The sequence below is a fragment of the Oryctolagus cuniculus genome, chromosome 9 (assembly GCF_051225735.1).
Source record: "Oryctolagus cuniculus isolate XC-2025 breed Fujian yellow rabbit chromosome 9, ASM5122573v1, whole genome shotgun sequence".
Taxonomy (NCBI): Eukaryota; Metazoa; Chordata; class Mammalia; order Lagomorpha; family Leporidae; genus Oryctolagus; species Oryctolagus cuniculus.
In genome coordinates this window covers 111,551,954-111,568,346 of record NC_142875.1, presented here as the reverse complement: position 1 = coordinate 111,568,346, position 16,393 = coordinate 111,551,954, and the positions used below count along the sequence as shown (strand labels likewise).

Below are 16,393 nucleotides of genomic sequence, written 5' to 3'. Positions count from 1 at the left end.
CAAAAGGGATGTAAAAGACATTGGAGGCAAGGGGCACATGACCTGTCACTCCCACTCCTAAGTATAGCTTAGAGAAATAAAAATGTGTGTTCTACAGAAACCTGAACTGGAATGTTTACAGCTGTTCCATTCATAATTACCAAAAAGTAACACACATGTCTTGCAATGGATAAATGGGTGAATAACCTGGCATATTACACTATAGACTGCTGCTCAGCAAGGAAGAAGAATGACCTACAGATGTGTGTAATGGCATGGATGACTATCAAAGGCCTTATAATAATTAAAAGGAAATAAATAATGAGTGAAAAAAGCCAGTCTCAAAAGCCTCTGTACTATATAAGTACGTTTACAAACATTCTGGAAAAGGCAAAACCATGGGAATAAAGGACATATTGGTGATGGCTAGAGATTAAAGGCAATGGGAGGATGTGACTATGCAAATAGCACCAGGGAATTTGGGGATGGAGGGCAGTACAGTTTTCTCTCTTGATTGTGGTGGTGGCTATGAGATTCTGTATAGGGTTAAAATTTGTAGAATTTTGCATCAAATTTTAACAATAATAAAGGTGATATAAAAGCTGTATTAAGATACCAAATCATGACAATCAGAACAGGAGGACGCCAGGGACAGAAGTGTGATCCATCAGAATTTGGAAGCACAGGCCGAAGACCCCCCATGTGTCCTCAGCTTTCCCACCATTTCTCTTGGGCACTTGAGTGGCATTTGCTCATGGTTTCTCTTTGCGATTCAAATGTAAAATCAGAAGTAATGGAATGAATATTCATGTATAGGATTGTGAAGCTTTGAAAACAAAAGGCTGCAGATTCTGTCTCATGCAGATGATCCGTGCAAACAGGATGTCCAGTGTCCATCACTGCAAGGTCACAGCCCTGGTCTAAGCTGCGTCTGCTGACTGGACTCAGATTGGCTGTGAGGAGCCTGTCTTCAGGGGAGCCAACTCCTGAGAAGGCCATGCCTTACCCTCTGTTTCAGTAGGGTTTCTTTCATTTGTGTGCTGTCCTTCTCTAGGGCTGATTCCAATTAACCTCCTGAGGACATGGAGGCAGTAGAGCAGGAGATGGCCTTTTCTGTGATTAGAACCACAGCCTGGACACCATCAGTACAGGGGAGATTTGGGGCTTGGTTTATCAGAACTTGCTGTTCTCCAGACCTCATGGCCTCAAAAACTTCTCTATAATATGCCTCTTCACTCTTACCCTAGAGACTAACCTGCTTGGAGGAGGAATCTTAAGGCAGGGGGTTTCCTTGTTGTGAACTGATGTTACCTCTCTACCTCTACCTCCAAATCCAATGCATCCTCCCTGTTAACTTCAACTCAGCCTTCTTCAAGAAGCCCTCCTGTGGGCAGGCATGTTTGATGCAATGGTTAAGGCACCACTTGGGATGTCCACATCCCATATGGGAGTCCTGGGGTTTGAGTCCTAGCTCTACTTCCAACACCAGCTGTCTGCTAATGTGCATCCTGGGAGCAACAAGTGATGGCCAAAGTGCTTGGGTCCCTATTGCCCATGTGGGATACATGGATTGACTTCTTGGCTCCTGGCTTTGACCTGGCCCATTTCCAGTTGTTGTGGGCAATTGCAGAGTGAATAAGCCAATGAAAGTGCTTGCCCTCTCTCATTGATTGCCACATTCTCCTTTGGAATCTTTAATTCACCAATAATGCATGTTTTCTTCAATAATAATTTGTTTTTCACAAATTTGGCTTCTGGTGGTAGCTTTTTAAAAAATATTTACTTGAAAGGCAGAGTTACACAGAGAAATATTATTCATCTGCTGGTTCACCCCCTAAATGGCCACAACAGCCAGTGCTGGGCAAGGCCAAAGCCAGGAGCCAGCATCTGGTCTCCCACGTGGGTACAGGGGCCCAACCACTTGAACCATCTTATGCTGCTTTCCCAGCTACATGAACAAAGAGCTGGATCAGAAGTGGAGCAGCTGGGACAGGAACCAGTGCCTATGTGGGATGTCAGCATTGCAGGTAGTGCTTTAACCTGCTATGCCACAGCGCTGGCACCTCTGCTTTGGAATTTCTGTGGCAACCGTAAAATGCCCCTTGGGCTTGTTTGTTGACTAACTGTGCACATGGCCTCTTTTCAGTGTTGGAAAGTAGGGACGGTCTCTCATTCAGCTTACATTCCTACTTATCCCTTTGTGGATCTCCTTAGCGGAGATTGGCTCCTCCTCTGTGCCCATCCCTCCATCTTATTCCTTCCACTATGTCCTACCTGCTGGCACCTGAAGCCACCTTCTAATACAAAATCCCAGTCTTCTCATTCTGACAGATTCTTCAATTGCTTCCGTTGACAAGGACTATGGCAATGATGTTAACAAGAATAGTGTAGTGTCCTTATGTGCTGGGGTCTGTGCTCATGCTTTGTCCAGATTAACTGAATGAACCCTCACACATTATGAAGCAAGTACTGTGATTAGCCCATTGAACAAATGTGGAAACTGGAACAAAGGGGAATTCAGTGAGTTGCCCAAGATCATAAAGCTATATCAAGCGGCGGAACTGGGATTTGAACTCAAGCAGTTTGGCTCCAGAGACTCATGGCCAGAGGATAAGCTCTAAACTCCTCTTCACAGAATTCAGTTCTCTTTGTGTTCTAGGGGTTTGCCTTTCTCTTCAACCAGGTCAAGCTCCAGTCCCTATATCTCTGTCTTCTAGGCTCTGGCCATGGTAAAATGTTGGTAGTCCCTACTCATGCCCAGGCTCTCTCAACATCCTGGGTCTTTGAACATACTGCTATCTCTATCCACAACCCCTCTTGTTCCTCTTCCTTTGCATCATGGCCCAGTGCTGCAGCACCTGTGATGCCACCTGAGACAGCATTCTTGGCCCTATGTCTACACTGTCAGGTGGGCACAGTTGCTCCGTAGCACCCACGACATTGGTCATGCCCCCTGGAATCACCAGGCTTGCCCATGCCAGGGCCTTTGCATATGCTGTTTCCTGGGCCTGATACACTTTGCCCCTGATGTCCGAGGACCTGGTTCCTTCTTACCATTCAGGTCCCTGTTCAGATACCACCTTCACTAAGAGGCCTTTTCAAGATGGCCAGTCTGAGCTTGTTCCTCTGCCAGTCCTTCTTTATTCAGTTACGTTGTTTCAGTTTCTTCATAGCACTTCATTTTCACTATTTGAAATAATCTGTGTTCCAGTTACCTACTACCATACAGCAGACTATCCCAATCCTTAGTGGCTTGAAACAAGAACCATTTCATTATATTTCAATATTTAGTCAGTCAAGTATATGGATAGGGCTTGGCTGGCTGATTCTTCTATTTCATGTAGCATCAACTGAGGTCACTTGATATTTAGTTGATGGTTGCAGTGGCTGGAAGGCAGGACTCAGCTGGGACTGTAGACAGGAGCACCTATAGGTGGTATTGTCAGCATTGTGTCTTCAGCATTGTTGGACTTCTTATGTGATGGACCAAACTCTTGGAACAAGAATTCAAGAGACCAAAGTGGATACTGCAAAATTTCTTATGCCCTAGCCTCAAAAGTTCCAGGATGTTACTTCTGCCACATTCCACTGGTGAAGCGAGTGGCATGTGCCTCTCCAGAATCAAGGGGAGGGGCCATGAACCTCACCTCTTTATGCGAGGAGTAGCAGAGGATTTGTAGTTGACTTTATCACATTTTTTTCAAAATAAGCAGACTTATTATCTGCCTCCCTTCTTGATGGTGTAAAGTCCTTGAAGGCAAGATCATATTCTTCTGTACTGCTGCATCCCAGAATTCCGAATCTTCTTTGTACAATAGGGATCAATAAATGCTTGCTGAACGTATACAAATATGAAAGAAAAATGAGCAAGCAAATGGATGAAAACTGAACAAATGCTTACCTTTATGATATGTGGAATGTTAACTCCTTGAAAACTGGTTCTGAGTTTTTCATCTTTGCACTCTTACTTCCTACTTCACAGTCCTTTTTTCTAATAGATACTTAGTTAATATTTGCCAATTGAATTGATGTCTTAATTCTTATAGTTAAGGAGGATAATGTGAGTCATTTCCAGCATGTACATAGACATTGAGTAAGAGTGGCTGTAAGTAATGAATTAATCATGCATTATACATCAGAAAATCAATTTATAGATTTATTTAATCATCATAAAACAAAATGGGCCAGATTCCTGCTTCCCTGGCTTTTCTCCCTCCTTTCCTCTTGGCAGCAGGTTGCATCAAGAGGCTTTCTAGTGGGAAGGTGCAGCCAAAGCAGCCCAGGGCCCTGGAGTCTGTTTCTGTCTTGGGGCAGGGAGGGGGTGGTAGTCAGGTGCTGCCTTTGCTCTTGGCCATTGGGCACCTGTCTCCTTGCATGACTGCCAAGTCTAATTTGCTTGGAGGTCCTTAAGACAGAGGCTGAGCCACTCAGAGGGCTGTATTCTGATTCCCTGGTGCCATCCAGGAGGATCAAGTGAGATTACAGTTCTCTTAGCATTCTGACATTGTTTTGCCCTTGTGTAAGTACATTGCTGGAAATCATGTGTTGAATCCAGGAGAAAGGGTGGGAGTTGGCATCTGATGTACCAGAGAGAGAGGGATCCCCTCACCAAATGGCCCCACTCACAGTGGATGGCTTCACTCCCCCAGAGGGAGGAGCAGGATTATTCTACTGGCACTTGAGCTAGCAACCATTTTTGCTTAGTACCTCAGGGCCAAGTCTCCTAGTCCACCATGTGGCCTTGAACAACTTGATTGGCCTCTTCAGAGCTTCAGTTTCTTCAATCATGAAATTGGACTGATCCCGAAGATTCCCTCCCTTTTGTGTGTGTTTTATTTTTCCCACTACCAAAATCTGTGTTTGATAATCCCAATCTGGGGGGCTCCTAGAAAAAGATTTCATGTTCAAGAAAAACTTATGATGGCCAAAGGTGATGAATAAGAAGTACTGTATAGAATTCCCTACTGTAAAGCCAGACTGAGGTTTTAATTCAGTTGCTTGTTTCCATGGTATATTCAGCTTTTACTTTTTTTTTTTTTTTTTTTTTTTTTGCAAAAAATTGTTTTCAGGGTCCTCCTTTTTCTATGGATTTGAAGACATTCTGGTTCTTGATAGTTGCTAAATTTTACTCCTTCACAAAAACCCCAGAGAGCATTGATTGCCACACAGGTTAAATAAATGCCACAGTGTGCATTACAGCTGGGTGTAAGTTTTATTACAAAGGCATTTATTGGAAGCACTAAGATATTTGGAAGATTACTTTTTCCTTCTTCCCCATGGGCTTCCCTAAACATACAGTTCTCCATGGATATGAATGTTAGTGAAGTTCAAGGCCCAGTTACAGTTTTTAAAAACCTGTGTTTTATTAAAGAGAATGCAAACTCACTTCTGCTTTGGCTAATTCTGGGGCAATGATCTCTCCCTGTTGGCTCCCAGACTGGCCTAGTTTAAGGAACAAATCAGAAAATAAGGATTTTTCAGTGTGAAAGAACATTGCTTTACAAAGGACAGTTTTGGATATTAGAACTGCATGCCCACAGTATCAGGTAACAATGCTGAGAATCAACCCTGTGTCAAATACTGTGGTGTTTCCCTACCTATTCTCTTGCTCATTAAAATAATACTCCCCCAAGCATGGGGCATTGTTAAGTTTGAGTACCTTGCCCTCACACATTGGCCAGGGACCTGGAGTCAAATCCAATTGTCTTCCTCTAAAACCAACACTTTTCATGGGACTGGGCCTTCTGCACATTACTGACGGGTGGGTGGTGTTGATTATTTTCATGTGGAAGACACTTTAAGTCAGTCTTGACCCATTATCATTAAATTCTTTGTTTTTTATAGCTTTAATTCAAATATTTTCTTCTACTTGGTGACTTGTCTTTTCATAGCCTTAACTGCATCTTTCAAAGAGAAAGTCTTAATTTTGATGAAATCCAATTTATTTGGTGGATCATGATTTTGGGATTACATCTAAGAAATCTTTGTCTTTACCCTAAATTTTCCTTAGAGGTTTTATTATAATTATAGGATTTACATCTAGGCATATGACCCACTTTGAATTAATTACTGTATATCTTGTAAGGTGTAGAATAACTTTTTTTTTCACATAATGAAAGAATAAAGTTCTGTTTTGCTAATTGTTCCAATACTGTTTGAAGATTATTCTTTCCACTGAATCACCAAATATGAGTGGGTCTGTTAAATGGACACTCTGTTCTGTTCCAGTGATATCCTTTTCTATTTATGCTAATACCACACACTCATAATTGTAGTTTTATTATAAATCAAAGTCACACAGTATAAATACTTCAGTTTTATTTTTTAAAATTATCTTGGCTGTTGTAGATCTTTTATTATTTCTTTGGGTTTTATCTTGTAGGGATACAATTATAAAACAGCATGTAGAAATGTAAAGATAACTTTAAAATTACCTGGAACAGTATAGGGACTTTCTGTAGTGTTACGTCATCAGGAAGTGAGACTTCTGGGCTTTGGGTTCCATTTGGTAATCAGGAACTATTGCATATGCCTGGTGTGGATTACCAGTTTTCAAAAATATTCAAGTATAACTCCACCAGAATTGTATTGGACATGATTATAGCTTTTTGATGTTTCAGAAAATACTTTGAGCCCTAGAGTACCTTTGTTATCATGAGTGTCAACTGCCATTGCCTACAAAGTGAAAAATTACTGGTTAAATTACTTTGTCTAGCAAAGTGAGGATTGCTAGGAGTTGATTTGGCTGTATTGCTGCCACCCATAGTATCTAGTTTTGATTTGGAAGATACCTTTCTTCAAACATCTGAAGTGTTTTATTTGACAATGATATTCATATTCTGGTACCTGTCTACTTTAGGTTGCTGTCTGCTGGGGAAAAGAAGAGGTAACTCCTCATTAGGCCCATTGAGTCTTGGCAGTGTTAGCTATCCCTGCCACTAGGTGATCTCAAATTACTTGCGATGCTTGTGCCTCAGTTCATGATTTGTTAAACAAATGGTTTGGATGAGTGACCCTTTCGCAACCCATGCAATGCAAAAGTCACCACCGCCTTAAAGATAATCAGGCAAAACTCTTTTTAAGTGTTTTTATTTATTTATATGAAATGCATGAAATCTGCTCCCTATATGTAATCATTTATTTATTTAAAGGCAGACAGAACGGTCTTCCATCTGCTGGTTCACTCCCTAAATGGCCACAATGCCTGGAGCGGAGCCAAGCCAGAAGCTTCCTCCAGGTCTCCCAAATGGGTGCAGGGGCCCAAGGACTTGGGCCATCTTCCACTGCTTTCTCAGGCCACAGCTGAGACTCGAACCCCACCCATGAGATTCCAGTACTGCAGGTGGCAGCTTTACCCACTATGCCACAGCACTGTCCCCCATATATTAAGTTTTAAAGAACATAATGATACTTTCTCCCTCTTCTTTTTAATTTTTGCAATGACATACTTTCAATTCACTTTATAATCACAAGCTTACTCCTCCACTAAATAAAAAGTTCAAGTTGTAAGTCAAACAACCTCTGTTCCTCAGAAGTATAGATAAGGGCTATAAACAATAATCAAATATCAAGATGTCAATTTCGCTCCTATCCATTACTTTTTTGTGCCGTATATATTAGTTACCACAAATCAGAGGAAACATGATAATTGTTTTTGGGGGCTGGCTTTGTCTCACCACAGCTCCAAACTGTCATCAGGGAGTAGTCTTTTGAAACATCACAGCTGGTTACATGGCACCGCATGACTCTTTAAGCTGTGACTGACCCTGAGTGACTAAGATGGCATGTGTGATTCCTGAAACCCCCCATAAAAAGAATGACTTTGAAACCCAGGCAATTCTAGTTCTCCAGATGTGGTATGTCAGGTTTACTATCGCAATATGGTATTGAAATCCAGAGAACTTTAAACATCTCTTTCCTATGCCAAGTCTCACTAGAGCTACTCTGGTCATGTTTCTACATGATCATTGTTATAGAATAGAATGAGAAACTTAGAGAGCCTGAGGTTGACTAGGAAATTTGGAACACAGACATGAATTTAAAATTGTGTAATAAGACACTTACTGAGCACTTATTGTATGCCAGTGCTGTGTCAAGAACTTCTCATATATTGTATCATTTAATCCTCATAACAAGATGAAAAACGAGGCACTCTTGTCTCCTTTTCAGAAGGAAATGATGCACACAGCGTATGTTACTTGCCCAAGGTCACACAGTATTACTGGCAGAGCTGGTCGTCAGTCCATGTGTCTGAATTTAGAGCTTCAACTCTTCAATGACTACATCAGAAACTGGCTTTCATAACTTAGGCAGTGCATTTAGAGAGTAATTGAATTTGTAGTGTGAATTAAAGTGATCTAAACCAAGAATACCAAGTACTGATGGGTTACTTTTCAGTAGACTCAATAGAAGAGTTCACAGAAGGTATCTTCACGAAATTGGTATGAGTTTTATTTTGAAATGAAGGACATGAATTGGCCCATACAGAAAGATGAGTTTGTGCTGAGAAGATGGACTATTTGAGACCATGAAGATACAAAAGAACAAATTAGGAGTTCAAGAAGCAACACAAAGGCTTATTCATTGCAGGGTAATAACCAGAAATAAAGCTGGTGTCCTAGGGATGAAGATTCAAGAGATTTCACTTTTTTTATGGTAGGAACTAGAGATAACTTTCAGTTCTTAAGCAAGGAAAGGAATATAATTAAAATTGTATTTGATTTTGGAGTTTATCCTGCAACTCACATAGGCTAAATATGAGCTTGAAATGCTCAAGGAAGGTCAACAGAAAATTTGTTAGCAAAACATTTGGTAATAAATTATTAAGAATGCAACTCACCTCACTAAGGTACTGTGGTTGTAGCAGTGCAATGACAGGGATAGACATGTGGCATCATGGTCAAGATGTCACCTGAAACACCTACATCCCATTTCAGAGTATCTGGGTTCAAGTCATAGCTCTGCCTTCTGATTCCAGCTTCCTGCTAATGTGTACCCTGGGAGGTGACAAGTGATGGCTCAAGTACTTGAGTCCTCTCAGCTTTGAGTTCCCAGCTTTGACCTGTCCCAGACCCAGCTGTTTCGGTCATATGGAGAGTGAACCAGTGAATGGGAGACCTTTATCTGACTTTCTTTCCCTGTCTCTCTGCCTTTCAAACAAATAATTTAAAATAGCAAAAAGATAGTGCAATGCCAATGTATTTTGACCCCTAAATTCAGTCTTGGATACGGATTTAAAATGCTTTTGAGAAATAAAAGTGACTAGTTCACCACAGTTAGACCAATGGCACAGTCCATTTTGGCTCATCATCATTGGTATATCATATACTTAAAAGGAACTTATGAGGTATATAGATTAGATTTAGGAGTATACAAATAGCAATCTCTGAGCAGTAGGTCTTTGAATGGGAGTCCACCCTCAGAAAATGTCATTCTCTGTGAGGGCTAGTGAATTGCATATATGTATGTGTGTACATGTGTGTATATAACTATACAGATGAACTATGGTTGGGTCTCTTCTATTATAAATCCACTAATGCTAATTTAATGTATATTCACATTTTCAAAAGCATGGCTTTCCTTCTCTCTCTCTCTCTACAGTTCCAGAGACCTAATGACTTCTCACCCCCTTTCCGCTTTGGGACAGTGCCCAATGGCAGCACAGAGAGGAATATTCGCAATAACTATGCAGAAATGCATGCCTACATGGGAAAGTTCAACCAGAGGGGTGTGGATGATGCCTTGCTCTCCCTGAAAACAGGGTAAGAACTGCTTCTGAGCTCAGAGTTCTTGATATCTATTAAGTGTATATTAAATCTGATGTGCCAAGGTACCATACAATGTGTAGTCAAAGAAGACAACATTCGCTCTCTACAGACCCCAGTTGGACAGAACTCAAATCAATGGATAAAGATTCCTGTACTAGTATTGACTTCTATATAATTTTTTACAAGATTTTTCACCTTGGATTAATGTAACCATGAAACAAGAATGAAAGAGATGTAAAGAACCAAGGATAAGGCTCATGTGGTACACATCAGATAAAGACATGTTATCTAAGAAGTGAAAATGATGCTCCCCATGTCTTGATGGACAAGAGAGAAGATAAAAGAATGAAAGCATAAATGTTCTTAGATAACAAAATGTAGGAGTATGTTGGCTGATCTCCACGCCTAGGTTCTGTTCATTCTTAGTGATCCAGCTGTGGGTACTCTAGGGCCGAAAGGAGTTCATGAACTACGAAGGTGTGGGCCTGCATAGTCCCAGCCAAACTGTTCTTTTTGCCTCCAGGAGACAAAACTGCAGAAAACAGTAGACAATTGAGCATTACAGATGTTGGGATCTGGGGAGCAAGGGGTCATGGAGCTGATTTCTTGTGTTGTTTGACGATTAGTGGCATTTGGACCTCCTCGGCATGCCCCTGAAGAAGAGCCAGATGGATACGTAATTGCTTAAAATACTTTGAGATCCTATCTTATCACCAAAAATAAGGTCAAAAACAGAGTTTAGAAGATGAGATTTGAGTTTGGAGAAGGGCTGCTTTAGGTAGTTTGACTAAAGGTCTCAGTCATTTGAGAATTTTGGTTTGACGATGTGCCACCTTTCTGAAAAATACCTTTTATAAAATGCTCTGTATAATATCATGCCAGAAAGGGCTGGTTTCTTCTCAAAAAGGGACAAAGCTACATCGATTGCAAAAGTGAAGGTGATACATGCTTTTCCTCCTTACAAACCTCTCTATGACCTGAATGGTTTACTCTGAATTGCTTCCTGGACTGTGGCTGTATTTAAATACTGGTTTTAAGTATTAACCTTAATGCTTTTACCCTGAGTTGTAGTCTCCTTCCTATGTATTCCTTCATTGCCAAGCACAATACATAAAATGAGGTTCTTAGATGTGTAGAAACTTGAGACCTGAGTTCTAGATATCACTCACAGTGGCTCTTAAACAAGCCTGTGCTGCCACCACCCCAACTACTCACCTCTACCCTGTGCTGCACAAGTAAATATTGGAGCCATTCTGACCATAAAAATAGCAGTGCACATCTATTGGAACACACACACCTACACTTATCCCCACTCTGAACTGTAATGGACTGAGAAATGAAAAATGTTATATAAATCTTGCCCATGCTATTTGTTATCATTGCAGTGCTTACTTTTCATTATTTCTGTTATTATTTTTATTGATTCCCTTTTACTCCTTCTCCTTTTCAGACACAGCTTATTAGTTGGCTTCAAGCCCAACTTACATTCCCAGTGGGAGGGAAAGAACTCCTCCTTTCAAACTGAAATCACATAAAGAACAGCCTGGGATGTGGGCTTTGGATTCTGGCAGAGTTCCAACTGTAGCCTTACTCTGAACAAAATCTCCATGTAGTTTGCTGGAATCCTATTGATTCACATTCATGGTCCCATAGATGGTTTTGTTTGCTTCTGTTTTGCATAGGAAACTGGATGCCTTCATCTATGATGCAGCAGTGCTGAACTACATGGCAGGCAGAGATGAAGGCTGCAAGCTGGTGACGATTGGAAGTGGGAAGGTCTTTGCTTCCACAGGGTATGGCATTGCCATACAGAAAGATTCTGGGTGGAAGCGCCAAGTGGACCTTGCTATCCTGCAGCTCTTTGGAGACGGTGAGTTAAGGAAAGGGGAAGTGCTCCTTTGGCCTCTCCTGATGGCCAGTCCAGAACATTAATCTTTCTTCCATTTCCATTTGGCTAATTCAAGTGTTGCAAAGAAACACTTCACAGTCTGAGATGTTAAGGTACTATAGTAGTCAGCGTCTCATTGCTATAGGGAAATACCTGAGGCAAGCTAACTTAATTGTATGAAAGGTTTCTTCTGGTTTATGGTTCTGAAGGTACACAGTCCAAGATTGGATGGACTGCATTAGTTCACTGGTAGTGATGGCCTTCATGCTGGCAGAGTCCCAGCGTATCTCTGGACATCACAACAGCAAGAGGCAGGGAGCATGTGTATCCATCCATCTCAGTCCGTGGCTCCTCTCTTCCTCCTTTGAAAATACCATGTTTAGATCACAGAGGCCTCATTCTAATTTAGACCCAGTCTAATGTTAATTACATTGCTAAGGCCCCATCTCTAAAGACCATTGGATTAAGTTTTCGTCCTCTTTGTATCACTAATTTATGACTTAGGGGTCAGAAACTAAATAGTTTTCAAATCCTTAAGAAATGTATTTCAGTTTCTTAGGGCTACTACAACAAAGTATCACAAACTGAGTGAACTGAGCAACAAAAGTTTATCATCTCACAGTTCTAGAGGCTGGAAGTCTGAAATTCAGTGTTACTAGGGTGGTCCTTCTGGGGCCATGAGAGAGAATCTGGCTGTTTTTTTTTTTATCCCCCCCCCACTCCCCTACCCACTTCTGGTGTTTAGCATTGCTTAGCTTGTTTGTGGAAGCATCACCCTGATTTCTGCTTTCCTGTTTGCATGGCATTTTGCCTGTGTGTGTGTTTGTTTACCTCTTTATAAGGATTTCAAAAAGTTTATTTTATTGCAAAAAGTTTGAAATGGATGCATAGTTTTTGTTTATGATAGATTTTTCTATGAACTTTTTGAAGGACTTTCATATGTATCTGTATCTAAGTTTCTCTTTTTCTTAAAATTACCAATTACCTTGTCTGGGGAGCTCACCTTACTCCAGTGTGTCCTTAGCTTAACTCATTATATACGTGGTAACCTATTCAAATAAAGCCATATCTTGAAGTACTGGGGGTTAGGGTTTGACCGTATGAATTTTGGGGTGACACAACTAATAGGGTGAAAGATGGGGGAGAAGATGAAATTAGTTGGACAAGAGGTATGTTTTAGGATTGAAGAGTATGGTTAACCTTGGGGAATCAAGATGAGGAGGCTGGTATTACATATTCCAAACAGTTATCTCATATGTGGCCAAAACAAAGTAGAAGAAGCTTTAGCAGGTCTCTGCTCTGTATGCACCCAAAGAGCAAGGAAATTTCCTTGTAGGCATCTATTCATCCTTTGCTGTATCCCATCTTGCTCTTTATCTCTGCCTCCTATTTCTTCCAGCCCAGAGTCCTCAGAGACAGAAACCATAAGGGACTCCCCAGGGTCATTCTGGCAGCAGGTTGAACCCCCAACGTTGCTTTGAGAAAACCTCTCCTACTTCATTATCTTTCTGTCTTCTGCATCCCGCTCCACTTTATGGTCCAAAGTATCCACTCTGCCTGATGGCCTCACTGAGACTAATTCAGTTACAGATGAGCTGTTTGATTCGGCTTGGCTCCATAGCCCTATCAACCCAGTGGTCTCTAAATTATATCTGCATAATGTTTGCTGTTAGGGGTGAGATCAGAGACTGGAGACCACAAATAGATTTTTTTTTTGGACTGCAGGATGAAGTTGACTGATCCACTAGTTAGGAAAAATCATAGTTTGATCAAAGAAATGAGTAAAAAGTGGTTTAACACTGGACAAGGGGGGTTATATCAAAAATATTAATAAGTTATTTTGATATAACAGTGTCTGTAATTTAAGTGTATACTACTTATGGGCAGTAATGGAACCTGTTTCTATGAGGAACTGGAGCATTAATTGGATTATAAAAACAAACTTCAAGTTTTCAAATACACTAGACTACGACTTCTGGCAATTTTCTTCCAGAGATTTTTCTAATTTTTTTTTGTTCAGGATTAGATGCATTCTATAGCACACAGCCTCTTTCATTTTCCTTTTGGCTAAGGTTTATACCTTTCTGATATTTAATATCCAGTCAAGTGCATAGGGTCTCTTTGAAACCCATCATGCATTGAACTAACCAGGATGTAGTTATGCAAAATTGAAAGGAGGCCCATCTGAATCTGCTGCCTTCTTTTACCCAAACTTACTCCTCTCTGCCTGTTTTTCCTCTTTCCGTCCAATCTGCTTGGCACAATTTTAAAATTCACCTGTTTAAAACTCTCCCGTGTCTGTCTATTTAGCTTGTTTTGGACTATTATCATTCGGTTTGAACTGTTGTTCTTCATGCCTTTCCCTAGATCACATTGTGTTTCCCCACTCCTCTCTCATTGTTCATGTGTACCCTGCTACCTGGAGTTTGTGTATGATACAGATTGAAATTCACTCATCTATCATTCCCCACCTTCAAATCCTAACCCCCACCCCATGAAAATCTACTAGCCAGTCCATCCACAAAATGGCTATACAGGTAACAAAAGATTCAGATTAACTGAGCGTCAATACCTTGCCATATTGATCATATATATAACAATTTATACTGGATAGAGCAGAGGGCAGCAGCAGTATGACTCACATTAAGTTTTTATTGACTATTTGTTGAATATATTGATGGATTTAAGTAGTATTAATATAACCACTGTTAACTTTATTCATTTTCTTTGTGTCTCCTTGTTGTGCTTGTTTTCCCTCTATCTCCCTGAACACTCTTCTCTCTTCCTTTTCTGTATTCTCTTTTCTGTCTTTATCTGTTTTCCTTCTCTGTCCTGTCTCTAGGGGAGATGGAGGAACTGGAAGCTCTCTGGCTCACTGGCATTTGCCACAATGAAAAGAATGAAGTCATGAGCAGCCAGCTGGACATTGACAACATGGCGGGTGTTTTCTACATGTTGGGGGCAGCCATGGCTCTCAGCCTTATCACCTTCATCTGCGAACACCTTTTCTATTGGCAGTTCCGGCATTGCTTTATGGGTGTCTGCTCTGGCAAGCCTGGCATGGTCTTCTCCATCAGCAGAGTAAGTGCTTTGATTTAGATGCCTGCAGCTTGTTAAGGACAGCTTAACCTAGCCCTGTGCAAAGCAGAAAGACCCAAGAGAGCACTAACTCCAGACGTATGTGGCTAAAGCAGGAAACCACATCATGTACATTTCCCCCAGCAGGTTTTGTGATAAAGTATCACCTTCCTTTAAGCCACTTGAAATATTTCTTTGAAGATACCGATAGTTTTGTGTGGGGTTTGGGCACTTGATTCTCAATAAGAACTAACAGATCAAAATGGAAAACTTGGATTTTTACCAAATGCCCTTCATCATCATTAGTTGATTCTTTATAGACTGCATTAATCATTCAATCCTTTAAAAGAATCACAATTCTATTGAGTGAAATGTAACATGCTTCTCTTACTCTAATAAACAAAGTTAGATTAGTAGTAGTTTCAGTGTTCCACTCTAAATTTTAAACGCATGTCAGATAGGGGCAGTTAAAAAGCTTAATATAACCTTCATAAATCAGTCCTGAGTCATAAGAACTTTGTATTCCAGAAACTTCCTTAATTGGAGCAAGAATATAACTCCTAGGTCATTCTCTAATTTCTAGTCCAAAGTGAGGCATTAGGAACATAGTTTTATATGTGAACAGAAAGTCACAGGGAGTTTTTTAGTTTCTTTTTTTTTTTTTTTTAATTTGCGTCTTTGGATTTTGCTCATAAAGTTATAAGAGTCATTTGTGGGTAAATGACCTTGAATGTCCTTTTAGAGTTGAAGTCCATGTTAAAGATTTGACCAACTTGGACTTAAGTGGTATTACAAAAGAAAGTGGGGTTCTCATTAGGTTGTTTCAATCCTTTGATCACTTTCCTGTAGTATTTTACTCAGAGAACAATTTCTCCATTTTCTCTCTGGATATGCGTTAATTCAGGTCATTCAGTAACATCAGGATAGGAAAATGGAACTTGTGGCAGTTTTAGTCCCTGAACCATGTTGTTCTACTGTGGGACACTTGCCCCTGATTGCAGACAGCATGATGACAGAAGCAGCTGGAGCTGATGAACTATAATAGAAATCCCATTCCTAGCCCTTTGACATAATCCATGCCTCTATAAGAAGAAAAACACCTGGTATTTTCTCCTAGCCACAGTCAAAAAGGGTTAAAAAGGAAACTGAGAAAAAAGTAACCTTACTTTGCAGATCTTATTTCTAGCTGATGCCTTCTGAGACAGTGGGCTCATTTATCTAAACCTTTCTTCTTTCCCATGTAGTTCCATTCTCCTTCTAACCTCACCTGTCCCCTAACCTCTACCATCTTCATCCATAGGGACAACTTCTCTTTGCAAATTAATCACCCTTATTGTAAAGACACAATTCAACAACGTCCTCTTCAATACCTTGACTTGCCAGGGAGAAAAGTTTCAAATATATCCACCTCTCAAAGCAAGAAGTGAGCAGTAGGTTGGCTTGACTTTAGAAGTGAGTGTAGAGGGCCCTCCAGGAACCCAATCCATCCCCTCTCCTGCATTCTTTAAGCCCTAGTTCTTGATCAATACTAATTTGTTAAGACATTAATTATGTATGATAGTGTCATGTGAGAGGGAAAGTGTAAGAAGGAAAATAAGAGCTAAAGGGAATAAATGAGGGAATTCAGGGGACTTACTTATTCCTATTTAGCACTTTGGATTTGTCCTAATTCTATCCTAGG

General features: G+C 40.6%; 1 protein-coding gene across 12 annotated transcripts in view; it reads left to right on the top strand.

The window, feature by feature from the left end:
• The window catches only part of GRIN2B (glutamate ionotropic receptor NMDA type subunit 2B), a 755,912-nt gene that overhangs the window by 732,891 nt on the left and 6,628 nt on the right, over positions 1 to 16,393 (top strand). For all 12 annotated transcript variants that reach the window (XM_089303866.1, XM_089303864.1, XM_008259603.5 and 9 more), the window contains 3 exons: positions 9,580 to 9,740; positions 11,429 to 11,616; positions 14,477 to 14,715. In XM_089303866.1, the coding sequence (XP_089159992.1) occupies positions 9,580 to 9,740; positions 11,429 to 11,616; positions 14,477 to 14,715 (588 nt within the window). The remainder of the gene's footprint in view (positions 1 to 9,579; positions 9,741 to 11,428; positions 11,617 to 14,476; positions 14,716 to 16,393) is intronic.